Source organism: Nuphar pumila, chromosome 7 (genome assembly GCF_984573655.1).
Source record: "Nuphar pumila chromosome 7, dmNupPumi1.hap1.1, whole genome shotgun sequence".
Lineage (NCBI taxonomy): Eukaryota > Viridiplantae > Streptophyta > Magnoliopsida > Nymphaeales > Nymphaeaceae > Nuphar > Nuphar pumila.
In genome coordinates, this window is record NC_143255.1 from 112,987,008 (window position 1) to 113,001,569 (window position 14,562).

At 41.4% G+C, this 14,562-nt stretch overlaps 1 protein-coding gene across 1 annotated transcript in view; it reads right to left on the reverse strand.

Moving 5' to 3' along the window:
• LOC149832977 (V-type proton ATPase subunit a2-like) overlaps positions 1–5,424 on the reverse strand; it is a 127,427-nt gene extending 122,003 nt beyond the window's left edge. The window contains exons 1-2 of the mRNA XM_090014817.1: positions 5,105–5,424; positions 3,962–4,006 (exon numbers count right to left, since the gene is read on the reverse strand). Of these exons, the coding sequence (XP_089870943.1) occupies positions 3,962–4,006; positions 5,105–5,251 (192 nt within the window). The 5' untranslated portion in view covers positions 5,252–5,424. The remainder of the gene's footprint in view (positions 1–3,961; positions 4,007–5,104) is intronic.
• Positions 5,425–14,562: the final 9,138 nt, after the last annotated feature.

Sequence of the window (14,562 nt, forward strand, 5' to 3'; positions counted from 1 at the left end):
GAGTCTCAAACATATCAAAATTAGCAAAGGAAGCAAAATCCCCAAGAGCAAAGAGTTACATTGGAGGCTCGTGAAATTATGAAACATTTCTGCTGAATTTCAAGCTAAACATAACCCACAAAGAATATAAGCAATGAATGAAAAAATAAATCTTTTACATTGATGTGGCACAGAGGTTGTGGATAACCCTCTAGACAATGATATCATTAATTCTAAGTGGGTTTACCAAAAAAAATGAAAATATGATGGTAGCATTCAACACTTCAAAAAGGGACATACATAAGAATGTGGACTGGATGATCCAAGACCTTTAAACCATTTGTCAAGATACATATCAAGATATTTATTATCGACCATTAGTTTTGGATAGGAGTTGCAGCAATTTGACATTAAATGTATTTCTTCATGGTGACTTACATGAAGATGTGTACATGGAGCAACCACTTGGATATATTTGAGGCCTTCATACTGAAGTATATTATCTTCACAAAGCAATATGGATCCTAAAACAAGCACCTTGTGCATGGTTTGGTAGCTTCTATCATGCAGTTTGTGAACATGCTTCTTCTCAAAATTAGGCAGATCATCTCTTATTTTTCTAGTGAGAAGAATCTCACATGACTGTTATTCTTATATATGGACAGCTAAGTCACATGGGTGCGGGTGCGGGTGCGGGTGCAGGTGCGGGTGCGGGGATTCGGCACTTCCAAAAAACCCGAGTGCAGGGGTGCGGCAAAAAAAAAATATATATATATATATATATATATAAGGGGTCCGGGTTCCCCGACGCGGGTCCTGGGCAAGGCCATTCTGTTCCGAGCAAGGCCTAATCAATACCACCACCAGCTACGCTCACGTCACTTTCTAGCAAAATAATTAACTGGCCGGGCAAGGCCTTGACCTTAGCTGCCCGCCCTTTCCCCTCTAACCCACAAACCTCATTTCACCATGTCAAGTGCTCACGTCATTTTTTTTATTGTAATGATTATAAAGAAGATCAAACCAAGACCCATTAGTTTAATTTAAGTAGAATATCATTGTATCTCCTTGGTCAGGATGTAATTACTCGGGCTTTAAAATCACCAGTCAATATTTTATTAGTTTTGACCTCTGTTTCCGTGACCGTACCTCCTCCAGCCATCTTTTCTTCCTTTACATTTTTAGATTTCTTTATGACATATAATAAGATATTGGGAGATTTTGTGTTTTGCGCTTTTTCCTTCTGAAAGTGGAAGGGAGACTAGTTGGGGGCAATTAGTTAGTGCATCACGTGAAGTAACTTTGGTTAGAGTCCCCAACCCTGGTTGGGTGCAACACTCGAGACATGTAAAGGGTTAGTGTGATGTGATTTGAAGTAATAAGGGGCAGCAGTGTTAGCTTTACTAATTTGTCCCAAAGGCCGAATGTTGGAAGCATGGGAAGCAGCGAAGGATGAAAGGGGGAGATTGGTTGCGCATCAGAGACCGAGGCAGTAGTAGCGCAGGCACAGCAGGGAGCTTTGCAGGCGCAGCAGCAGCAGCCATGGCCGTGAATGATTCCCTTTAGGTTGGTGGCTTCAGAGGGGAGTTGTTTTCCGCTTGTGGTCTGGTTTCCTGACTTTTGATAAAAAATAAAAGGCAAAGTTTTTTTGTGTATTTTCCTTAAGAAAAAAGTAGTATTTTTCTTCTTTTTTGGGTGGTTTTAATGGAGGTGGGTGGTGGTGTTCTTGAGATGGTAGACAAGAGAAATGTTCGTGTTGGTGTTGATGGTGGTGGTTTTGAGGACGGGGAGAGAGGAGTTGGTGGTGAAGAGAGGGAAGGTATTAGTCCGGCACCTCAAAAGTTGTCTCGCACCGACGCGTTCCCCTTTAGGATGCTTCCCTTCTCCCGTTGTGACAACAGCCCCACCTTTTATAACAGTGAGGGCAGGTCGAGCGATTTATACGATGTCCCTGGTGGTGCAATTGCAGCAAGAGATACTGCAACAAGGACTCTGCAACCTTTTCCTATTGCCTTCAAATCCCCAGGTATCAACTCTAAAACAACACCCCTTCCAAAACACCCTTTGCATTTTTCCGGCACCTCTTATTTGTCCAAAGAATCACCCTTATACCATTTCATAGGGCAAAATTTTAAAAAAATAATTTAAAAAATGGATCAAAATGACCCTGGGTGCGTTGACTGCACCCAGGGTCAGGTTGACCGCACCGGGTGCCACACCCGCTCCCGCACCCGCGTCGACGCGGGTGCGGTACCTGTCTGGCCGAATCCCTGTGATATAGATGGACAGTATGGTGATAACAAAAAGTTCTCCCAGCCATATTCTAAAAGTAACACAACTCTTATATGATAGGCTTGAAATAAAAAGCTCGGCCTGCTATAATTTATTGGGATTGAAGACAGACCAAATTGCTTAGTATTGTTTCCACATAAGTATGCATGGACATTTTGCACAAACCAGGAAGTTTTGTGCAAACCTGCCTGGACGATAATGACTATGGACGAACATTTAGTGGATAATGAGGCTGAACTGATAAGTAAGAAATGTTGCAGTAGCATTATACTATTTGTCTTGTAAACCAGACATAGTAATTGAAGTTAATTAAGCATCAGAATTCATAAATGCTCCTAAAGACAATCACCTTGAAGTAGTTAATGCAATAAGCAGATACATCAAAAGGAACAAGTAAAGATGTTTGGTGTGCTTAGTTCCACCTAATCCGGCTGTTGGGCTATTGAAGCTAATTTGCATCTTCTGATGCAAACAAGCTTAAAGAGTTTTGTTATATCCAGACTCTTATAAAAGGAAAAAATAGACTATTGTGGAATCAAGCATTGAAGCAGAATACAATTTTATAGCAACTATAGCTGCAAAAATTTCTTAATTCAAACATCTTATATGTCAATAGAAGTGCAGATGCCATTTGAGTCAATCTAGTGCATCATCATGAGAGAAAACATATTGAACTGGATAAACATCTCATTCGGAGATGACTGAAAAAGCAAGAGCTTGATCATAGACTTGTATTTGGAAGACAACTGGCAGACTTGTTCAGCAAATCTTTGCCTGTTTCTGACGCTGAGAATTGAAGAGAAAGCTATTTATGGTATTTAGTCATGCAAAGCTTGAGGGAGGATGTTATTTCAAACGTGTATTTAGCAAAATACATGTAGTATTACAATCAATGCAATGTACTTTGTAAGTATCTCAATGTAGTGGCATACATGTAATGTACCTTGCAAGTATTTCAAAGTAGTGGCTTATATGCAATATATGTAAACATAAGAAGTATTTCTAGCATTTGTTCCAGAACCCTAATATATTCAATAAAGGGGTCAGCCAATGTGAGATAGGCCAACTATTATAGATTCTCAGCGTCTCTTCTTCCCTCTTCTCCACCTGCTTCAGGTGCATGCATTTGTGCCTAAATGTGCATATCTTGTCCCAGCCCCTTACTTTCATGGACAGACTGCATATGAACTTATGAAGTATTAAAAATATTCTTCTATGCCTTGTAAGTACTTCATCCCTCATTAAGAACTCGAGACATGCTTTTCATGGACCAATGCCATATTTAATTTATTTTAACTTTATGTGATAATTAGGAACCAAATTAAACACAACAATCGCTATTTGCAACATTGGCACCATGAACCAATTAGGATCCTACATTTGACTATTTTTAAACAAAAAAAAAATCAATTTAGCATGAGCATCTCCAAAACTGATCCCTTGTTTAGACCCACTACCTTCAAATTATTTCTGACAGTCACATATAACCTAGAAAAGCATAAAACTAAATGGCAAAATAACGCATCCAACGAGATTCAGTGAAGTGAAAATTCTCAATTTAAATGTAAGCAACATGCAAATTTTAGCTAATATTTAAAAACCATATAAGAACTAAAGAATCTTCAGATTTAATGCACTAGGTCAATGAAAGTGGAATGAAAAAAAAAATATGGTGCAGGAGAAAATTTACCTGATTAGCATATGTGCGTTGGAATGGGCTTTTATCTGCATTCAGCTGTGAAGAACACGTTTCAAATATGGGTACGTCAAAGGACAATTAAGGATGTGGAATGAGAAAAAATTTACGCATGCACAGAGTTACATAACAGCTTTCCAAACTTGATCCATCTGAACCAATACAACTATACAAGCTCAGCAATAGCCACTAAAACATGGAATTAAAAATGGAAGAAAAACATTGATTCTAAGAATTGATGAAGCCCCAACGCAAAGTTTGGCAAACATGAAAACCATGACTTTTGTAGTGAGTTATATTTGCAATTTGATTATTCTAAATTTTCGTTTGGTATTTCAATAGAAACTTACATTTTTCAGCATCATGGATGCACAACGCATAAGTTGAAACCCTCTTTTTTGGTTACCTTTGATGATCAGGTTTCTTGTCAGTCAGTTGTTATTAATTAGCATTGCTACATGGACTCCATTATGAGTTATCAACGACTAACTTTATGATACTTGGCATGGGCTATTAGATGCAATTTCAGGATTCCAGTATTCTATTTTTACCTAGGAAAAATAACCTAATTATCAGCAATCTCAACTACAATGATGAGAAACAGTTTCACAAGTTGAACGGAGATAGGTCTAGACTTGTTCGACGAAATGCGGCGGGTGAAGATCTTCTGTCATGACATTTTACAATCATTAAAACAGACCAAAGGTGTTGTTTTAGGTGCGAAAATTTTTTTAGGTTTCGACGAAATCTTTCATACGTTTCTGGTACATCAATTTCATGTCATGATTCGATGCAATTCACAAGTTGTATAATTCTGTTCTATTTGATCACCATGGATGCGAACCATTGTTTGTACGGTCTTTTTCACCTGATTCTACCAAAATAACAACTCGCAAGGCCATTGCCTCTACCGTGTCGCGGCGGAGACGATCAAAGGAACGGCAAAAACCACTAATCCAACATTAAATCAATCAAAGACTCAAGACCAACAATTCAGACTTCGATATAGGGTCATGGGTGCCGTCGCTATTGAACACCCAAATGGCAGATCGACGAATCGATCGGCAATTTTCCGAAAAAAACGCATGTCGGAGCAAGATAAGTAAACGGATTGAAGGGAAAAGGGGAAGGGATTACGTCTTTGAATTGGAGGAGGCCGAGGTCTCCGAGGTAGGAGACGGTGAGGTGGGCGGACTCGATGGGGATGATGAGCTGAACCAACCGCATCGGCTCCGACCGGAACAGATCCATCGGCGGGCAACACCCTCCGCCCTCCATCTCCATCTCCCTCTCTCTCTCTTTAACCAATCCCCTGATCGCACAGACCGACTCACCAGCCAATATTCTCGTCCTCGAGAGTTCTTCCTTCTCACTGATTTTCTTCTCCCTTTCTTCTTATCGGTTTTTGTTTTACTCTGTTGTGACGTTGCCGTGTGCGTCGCCTGCTGTTTGTATCATGAATCTAACGTCACAAGGACACTTTTGTTTTGGGTACGACTGAGCGGTATGATACGGTAATACGTCACGTAACATGTTTTGTGTTATTTTATATTATTTAATAATATAACATAATTATATATAACCGGATTAACTTGCCGTGTGCGACGCCTACACGTTCGCAAGTGAGAAAATTTCTGATAAGAACAGAAATTTGTGCCTATGAGAAATTTTGATATGAAAATTCTTCTAAAATGAAAAAATTTCCTTTGTTTGTGTGTATGAGAAAAAACTCTCCAGCAACCCGAACCCTCTCTCTTCTCACTAGGAGTGGGCAACAGACCGGGCAGCCCCATGAGCCAAGCCATGGGTTGGGTTTGGGTTAAAGTTTTAGGCCCAAGCTTGTTAGCTACCCAGTCGAAACTTGGCCTGTTATATGCATGGGTTGGTCGGGGTCAGCCTGTGGGCCTTTGAGTCCAGGTCGGTCTAACTTAAAAAAGATAATAATTAATTGCATAGTAACTTGATAACTATTATTATTTACCTAATTAGTTTCATTAATTTAAAAAAAAAATAATAATTAGTTGTGTACATAAGAACTTGTTAATAATCTATTATTTATCTAATTAGTTGCACTAATTAGTTGGGTTTGGGTCAAGCCCAGCCCGCTTCACATTGGCCCAATGGGCCAATAGGCTGAGTCATGGGCTGCTCTTCAAACATAAGCCCATTAAGAACAAGGTCAAAGCTTGGCCCGTTTACTAACGGGTCAGCCCATCTTTGGGTCGGGTCGTACTTAAAGCTTGATGGGCTGAGCTCTAAACGGGCTTGGCTGAATGCCCACCCTTACTTCTCACCTCTTGCTTGCAATGGATGTGTGTGACACTCAACACCTTCAAAGACGATAGTTTGTTGTATTGAAGGATGAATGTTTGGGTGTTAAGCATAGGATAGGCTTTGTTGGGTCACCCGTTCAAACCAAATGGCAGAGACAGATAGAGGACAATTGATAGAGGATTTGTTGGGTCACTAGATATCACTACAAGAAAAACATTAATTAGCGACGAACATTTGCGACAAAAATAATTCATCACAATTTTGTGACATATCAGCGAGAGAAAATTAGTCGTTCCTAAAATTAGAATTAGTTGCAAAATTTGGGACGAAAAAATTTTGTCTCAAAATCCGTCGCTAAGTAGTGACGGCTTAGCGACGGAATGTAATCCAGCTCAAACTCCGCCGCAACTTCACGACGGATGAGAGACAAAAATTTTCTATCGCTACTTCATTCTAATTGATGACAGATTTTCAGACAGAATTTTGTTGTCGCTAAGCCGTCGCTAATTTTTTCTATAAAACCCTAATGCGAGCCTCTTTCTTTCCCTTTTTGTTTTATCCCTTGCCTGTCGCCTGTCACCTCCTCCTTCTTTCCTCACTCCTTCTCTCTCACTGTCGCGTGCCATCATCGCCCATCGCCCGCCGCCAGTCACCAACTCCTTCTTCCCTCGCTCCTTCTCTCTCGTCACCATGTGCCACCGTCGCCCGCTTCCCGTCGCCTTGTGCCATCGTCGCCCATCACCTCCTCCTTCTTCCCTCACTCCTCTCTCATCGTCGTGTGCCATTGGAACCCGTCGCCAGACCACTGTCGTGTGCCGACCTCCTCTTCTTCCTCCCCCTCCTAGAGTCCCGCCCAAGCCGTCGCAAGCCAACCATCTCCGAGCTCCCATCCTATCTTTTCTTCCCCTATTTTCTTTTGTCCACCCTGCACCACAGTTGTCGTCGGGATGCACTTCGTCTCCCTAATGAGTGCCGACCCGGAGGCCCTCCACTATCGCGGTTCTCATCGGCTGGTATTGAATTCTTCATTGGCCCTTCTTTGTGTTTTTTTTTTCTTCTTACTTTTTTTTCTGCCCTTGTTCGTGCGGGAATAGCGGCGAGCGATCGTGTACCAGTCGAGCTCCATCCATCTCATCAGGCCTCTGACTTGTATCTGCCAATCATAAAGGTTTGTTCGGGTGATGAAAAGTTGATCATTGTGTGTGTGTGCAGTTGTAGCGTTCTCTCTTGTGAGTGGGACGAGTAGATCGTTTGGTATTGTATTATTTTATATATTCATACTTTGCAGGTACGTAGCTGAGTTAATTGCACGATGCTTAGTGCTAAGAATCATAGGAGGCTAAAACTACAATGCAAACAGAAATAAGAAAAGAATGCAAAGGCAAAAGCAATGCAAATCGGGTAAATACCCATGGTGAGTAAGTGATGCAAGCGCATCACATGTTATTTACTTTATTGAATGCAACACTTTCTTGTTCACACACTCACTTAGTTGTGAATATCTAAGATTGCTTTGCTGGAGTTTGAAGATCATGCTAAGCATGATTTGAATATATGAAAATAGAAGTGCTCTTGTTTTTGTAGTTCGGAGTCCATGCTAGTCATGGTAGTAGTTAGCGGGATATTGGAGTGTATTTGCTGCATATACATATTTGACATCATTGTGATATGAATGATTGAATATATTGCAATGTTTGATGTGATTGTATTCATGCTTGCATAAAGTTATTTTTGAATTAATTATGCCCTATATGTGAAATTGTATTATGAAAATATGTTTAAATTGAATGTATTGTGTTTATAAATAAGATTTCATCTTTCTAAATATCCTTGTGGTATATATATATATATATATATATATATATATATATATATATATATATATATATATATATATATATATATATATATATATATGTGTGTGTGTGTGTGTGTGTGTGTGTATCGTGTATTCATATTTGCATAAAGTTATTTTCGAATTAATTATGCCTTTCATGTGAAATTGTATTATGAGAACATGCTTAAAGTGAAATTTAAGGGTTAATTTATAATATATTTTCATAGTTTGTCCCCAAATTTTGGACCCATACGACGTAAAAACCTCGTCAATGCATATGAATTACGAGTTCTGCTCTACGATTGAACCCGAATCATAATACACCTAATTCTTGCAAACGAAAGGTAATTTTCTTAAAAGGCATAGAGCATTTCATATTAATTAAGGTTTTGAAGAAAACTAAATGATTTATTATAATTAATTTAATATTTTAATGCATTAAATAAGCGTGGTTTTGAAACATGTATATTGGCGATTTTGGATTTGTACCCGGATCACTAGAAGAAGACCCAAAGTCGTTGGGTGTCCTCTTTAGTGGATGATTTTGTCTATGGTTGACCAACTAGTCAATGGTAGACCAGCTGGGTGGCATCCTTGAAAGATTTTGCATGGCTTGAGAAAAGAGGGCCACGATTGGCCATTTCCTCTTTTCAAAACTCATGATGAACCTTGAAGCCCATCATGAGGGGCGAGTTTTCCAAAGAGGGAGCATAGGGCTGACGCCCCCTGGTATTTTTGAAAGATTTTTGAAAACATTCAAATGGCTAAAGTCGGTTGGGCATAAGAGGCGGCAGCCAAGGGCACCCCCTTATAAAATTTTCAAACAATGAAGGCTTTTTTGAAACTTATTTTAATGACATTTTTGAAAGATTTCTGAAATTTTCAAAAAGGGATGACATGCATTAAGCGTGGGCTTGCTATAGGGGGGCGTGGAGCACCCCAACCCTCCATCTTGCCCCATTAAATCTTAGTCATCCATTTCATTAAACCTACCTATTTAAGTTTTGAAAAGAGAGAAAGAGCCCATTCCCTTGGACGATTTTTGGGGTGGAGCTTCTCTCTCCACCTTCCTTTTCCAAAACCGTGAGTGCGAAAGGAGATAGTGAGTGTGTGTGAACCTAGTTCTAGCCCCAACCGTGAGCAGCACCTCTCCTTCATTCCCAAAGCCGCGAAGGTGAGATTCTCCATCACCTCCATTGTGTGTAAAATCGTGAGTTTGCCTTTCACCAATTATGGGTTTCGTTTTGAACAAGATTTTACATGTTCATGCATTTCCTTTTTGTGAGCTGCCATTATATGCGTTTATTTCAGATTTGCGAGTTGAGCATACTCTAATGAAGTTGATTTCTCTTTGTTAAATCAAGTGGCTACAACGTGGGAGGCCATATTCACATTCCTGTTTGAATTGCTATATCGTCTTAATGAGCCACTAGTAGATATGTTCAGATTTATAGTTTTAATGCATGCATGGTGGAGGAATTTTTGGTTGCACAATGGCTGGAAGCCATATTGTGCATTTTCGTTTGTGGATGTGCATCTTGTTATTTTGGTTGTTTCGTGTCCGCCAAGTCTTTCTTCCAAGCAGGGTTTCGGTTGGCTAGGAAGCCTTGGACCGACTCCTTTGTCCAGCAGCCATGCCCAGCTGGGTCGACCCTCTTGGGTTCGGGCAATGTTGGCTCAGGGTGGTCGGGCTGAGCCACATTCTCCCTTTTCCACTCTAGATTTCTGTTTGGGCGTCCAGAAATTTCTTGATGCACGTTTGCCTTTGGGTGATTCCAAGCCGACCACCAACAGGTCAGCCTGGGCGCCCTTTTCCCCTCTCGGTTGTTGGTGACACCCTTGAGCCGAGTCCCTTCGGTGGCTTTTGGGGTAATGTCGCTCTGTTCGGCCTGACATGGTCTAGACCGAACTCGGTCCAGACCTGTCATAGGCCCTGGCCGAACCCAGTTCGGTAGGTGGGGCATTGAGCCCTTTGGTTTCTGATTTGTTTCAAACCTTGCTGCAGCCCTGGCGTGTTTGAGCTACAACTGGGTGCAGGCAGCTGTGCCTGCACCCCTCCCCTCGGTGCTGGCTGGCGCCTCATGGACCCGCTGGGGTGTTGCAACAGTTGGGTTGCAACCGGGTGCAGACTGGTAGGCCTGCACCCCTTTTTGCTCGTTGGTAGTCGAGCCTTGTGAGGCTTGGACGCATGACCCAGACCTTGTCAGGTCTGAGTGCAGTCGTTCGGGGGTCTGGACCAACCGGTCCAGACCTGGGTCTTCGCTATGTCCGCAGCCCGTGCAGGTAGCCTCCCCTTGACCCACGTTATTGGTCCCGGTGATGCAGCACCAACAACAAGCTTTTTGCTGTCAAATCACACCAGTTGTTGTCTTCTTTTGTTTTAGCAGGACCGCCCTTTCGGGTCTGCTATGTGCAGGTGTGTGCCCCATGGTACCGGGTGCCTAGATGCGTGTTGTAGGGTTGTTTTGGACAGACTCCAGTCGCAGTTGGATTTCCTTTTTCTTTGCTTCACCTTTAGCGTTGTTAGCAAACCTCCGAGCTACAGCAAAGGGGCTGCAAGTGTATTTGGTGCGGGGTCCAATACCCCAATAACTTTATGGTTTTGACTCATTGTGTCACAACGAATAGTGTGCGCCGACCAAAGCAACATTATATATATATATATATATATATATATATATATATATATATATATATATATATATATATATATATATATATATATTCGGTTGAATGCACAAAGAATCAGTAGATTCATCAATAAGAGGTTGTATGAACTTAGCCCTTTTGAACGTGTATCCGCTTTCGCAAAGAAACGCAAAAAGTTTTGTTATGACACTTTGTTTAATGCCTTTCGTAAATTAAGGTTTTTACGATAGTAAGAAGCTGATAGCACTTCTCTTGCCATACATGGCAGGGCCCAAACTACGTGTTTATATACACAATCATCATGAGTTAATGTGTTGCAAGATATTATAACGAACTATGTAATATATTGATAAACCCATCAATATGGGTAATGTGAATGCATATCCCTGTACATGTACTTGTTTTGCAAAGAATGCGAAATGTTGCAATTGATGCCTTCTTGAATGCCTTCAAAATAAGGTTTTACTTATTTATGAAACACATGGCGTATATCATCAAATTAATGCAATCATCATATTCGTTATAATTAAATGAATGCTTCAGCTTGACAAAAGTTAGTGTATTTTCCCTAAGTATGAAGGGAGCTTGAGGCACACTTATGGAAATCGCAGTCTTGTGAGACTTATGCGACAATTAGAACTCCTTGGCGAGTTGTTTGTGGGCGATGGACCCACTTAGCGAGATGAGCTCGCTTATGGTTGTAATACATGGTTTAAGAACTTTGGCACAGTTTGTGAGTCACGCTTTACCGTGGCAAAATGCTTCTAACTGTCTCATCATAATGTGCAATGTTTTGAAGTGTCACTCGACTAGTTCTTGCACTTATGACACAATGCACTTACTTGTCCACTTGTATTTGTGCACAGTTCACGATGACACATCTGTTTGCATATCACAGTCTATTGTATTGTTACCTTAGTAATTTATGTTCTGTGATGCATACCTTGTTACAAATGTTGATACATTGTTTAATTATGTTTCTTGATGCATACTATGTTATTGCTAGTAATTGTCGATTTTGCACCATGTATAGCTTTCTACACTTGCTCATGTTGTAACTGCTCAATTACAGTATCAAGCATGCTATGTGTTGTATGAATAGCTCTGCTTCGTTTTCCACACATGGGTTATTGTGTTTGGTTTGTCTCACCAGCTCGAAAGAGTACTGACCCCGTTTTATGGGGATACATGTGTTTTACTTAGGCGTGCGATGGAGCTCGATATGCTGCAACGGACTCTGAACCCACACTTCTGACCCTTGTTGGATCTTGGCAATTGTTTGTTTTGTATAAGGGAAAAGAATTGTACGTCTTTGCAAATGTATTTAATAAAAGTTGTTTCATTTAATTGTTGTTTCACTCCTGCGACCCGCTCCGAAGTTCACCGCTTGTTTCTCCTTGTTTTGGTTTCTTCCGCACTTGCACTTTTGTTTAAAAAAAAAAAAGTTTACCCAAAAATCCAAAGGATTTCAAAGGATTTTACAAGTCGGGAAATCTGGGGGCATCGCAATAATGGTATCAGAGCGGTGTTTTAAAAAGAGATAAAGAAGTGTGGTTCAAGTATCTGCACGCATCAACCATCGCACTGTAAGTATTCTTAATTCAGTAGAATTGTGTTTCTGTCGTTTACTAACTTGTTATGCTTGATTTGATGACTTTTTGTGTTTTTCGGGTGTCTTCCGATGTGAGACACAGTTTCGTGCTTAAGCCTCGTATGTCGGGCTTAAGACATCGATTGTTGGAACCTAAGGGTTCGTTCGCGCTTGTGGACCTAGTTTCTCGAGCTGATCTGAGTCAACTCCTATGAGAATTGGAGATTTTTCGACTGAGACCTAGGGGACTACTTGCGTAGTTCGCCCTTTTCGTTCCACATCATGTGGCGGAGACCATCGATACATCATAGCGATTATCGAGCTTTTAGCCTTATCATGTTGAAGATGAGATGGCTTCGATGAGAATCGTTGTGTGAGGCTCTGAGTGGATGTTTTCCCTTTTTCCCAACTTCGTTGGAATTGTTCGTAACTCTGTCTTTGACGAAGGGTATCTTGCCGGATGTAATCCTTGTTGGACAGAAGGCGGAAGCCTTGTCTGTGCCAGTGAGCCTCTACATATCCCGTTGGTGGATACTGTTGATTCCCCTGTCGTTCTTGGTGATGAGAACGTATCTGTTGTTACGCGCTTTGCATGTCGCGTTTGTGTTGCGGGTGAGGGCATTTGACTTCTGAGAGGGTCATGAGTTAACACCGATCATCTGAGTGTTCTTGCTCGTTCGAAAGCGTTGCGAGAATTTTTGTTTCCCCTACCATTGTCTGAAGGATGGTGGTGTGTCAACTCAGGAGGTGATTCCTCATAGTGCCAACTGTGCCGCTGGATGGAGTAGCTCTCCGGCGATGCCGTTAGCGTGGTGGTTCGCTGACGATGCTGTTGGGGTGGTGATTCTCTAACGATGACCGTTAGCATGGTGATTCGCTAACGATGTCATTAGAATGGTGACTTCCTAATGAGGTTGCTGGGGTAGTGATTCACCAGCAAGGTCGTCAGCATGGTGATTCTCTGACGATGCTGTTAGCGTGGTGATTCGCTAACGATGCCATTAGGATGATGATTTCCTGACGAGGTTGCTTGCATGGTGATTCTCCAGCAAGGCCATCAATGTGGTGATTCTCTGACGATGCCGTTAGCGTGGTGATTCGCTAATGATGCCATTAGGATGATGATTTCCTGATGAGGTTGCTGGCATGGTGATTCTCTAGCAAGGCTGTCAGTGTGGTGATTCTCTGACGATGTCGTTAGCGTGGTGATTCGCTAACGATGTCGTTAAAATGGTGATTTCCTAATGATGTTACTGAAATGGTGATTCTTCAGCATTGCCATCAGGGTGGTGATTCTCTGATGATGCCGTTTAGAGTGGTGAGTCTCCAACGATGCCATTAGGATGGTGATTTCCTGATGAGGTAGCTGGCATGGTGATTCTCCAGCAAGGCCGTCAACGTGGTGATTTTCTGACGATGCCGTTAGCGTGGTGATTCGCTAACGATGCCGTTAGCATGGTTATTCGCTAACGATGTCGTTAAGATGGTGATTTCTTAATGATGTTACTGGAATGGTGATTCTTCAGCATTGCCATCAGGGTGATGATTCTTTGATGATGCCGTTTAGAGTGGTGAGTCTCTAACGATGTCGCTAGGGTGGTGATTCCCTAACGATGATGTGATTAGCGATGTTATGATTGATGATGTCATGTGATGATGACTCTCGTGTTTTGTTAGAGTGGTGATGCTCTAACGTTTGTCATCTAGAATAGTGATTTTCTAGCGATAGCGGCCTTGTTTGGTGTCGCTTGAGTTCGTTCGTAGGACGTGCTTATATATCGTGATGTGTTGCATGATTGTGATGTGGTTTTTGTCTGGATTATGTGTGTTGTATGCTCATAATCTTTGCATGATTGTTGTGATTATCGTTTTCATGAGCATGGTTGTAAGACCTAGTGATTAATTTTTGGTGTCTTTTGTCATGATAGATGACTTGAAAGACTAGATGCAACGACATTATGGGCACTGTGAACAACCTTGCAGAGGTTGTGCAACAACAAGCGGTTACGATGCAACAGATGGGTGAGAACCTTTAGCACGTAGCCCAAGGTGTGCAGAACAGTAGTGCGACTACGTATAAGCAATTCATGGAGTTAGATCCTCCTGCTTTTATGGGTAAGACAGACCGTGAAGCTACTGAATCGTGGTTACGAGAAATAGAGCGTATTTTCCGTGTTTTGGATGTCCTAGAGGAGAAGAAAGTAGATTTCGGTACTTATCGTTTGAAAGACCACGCTAAGAAGT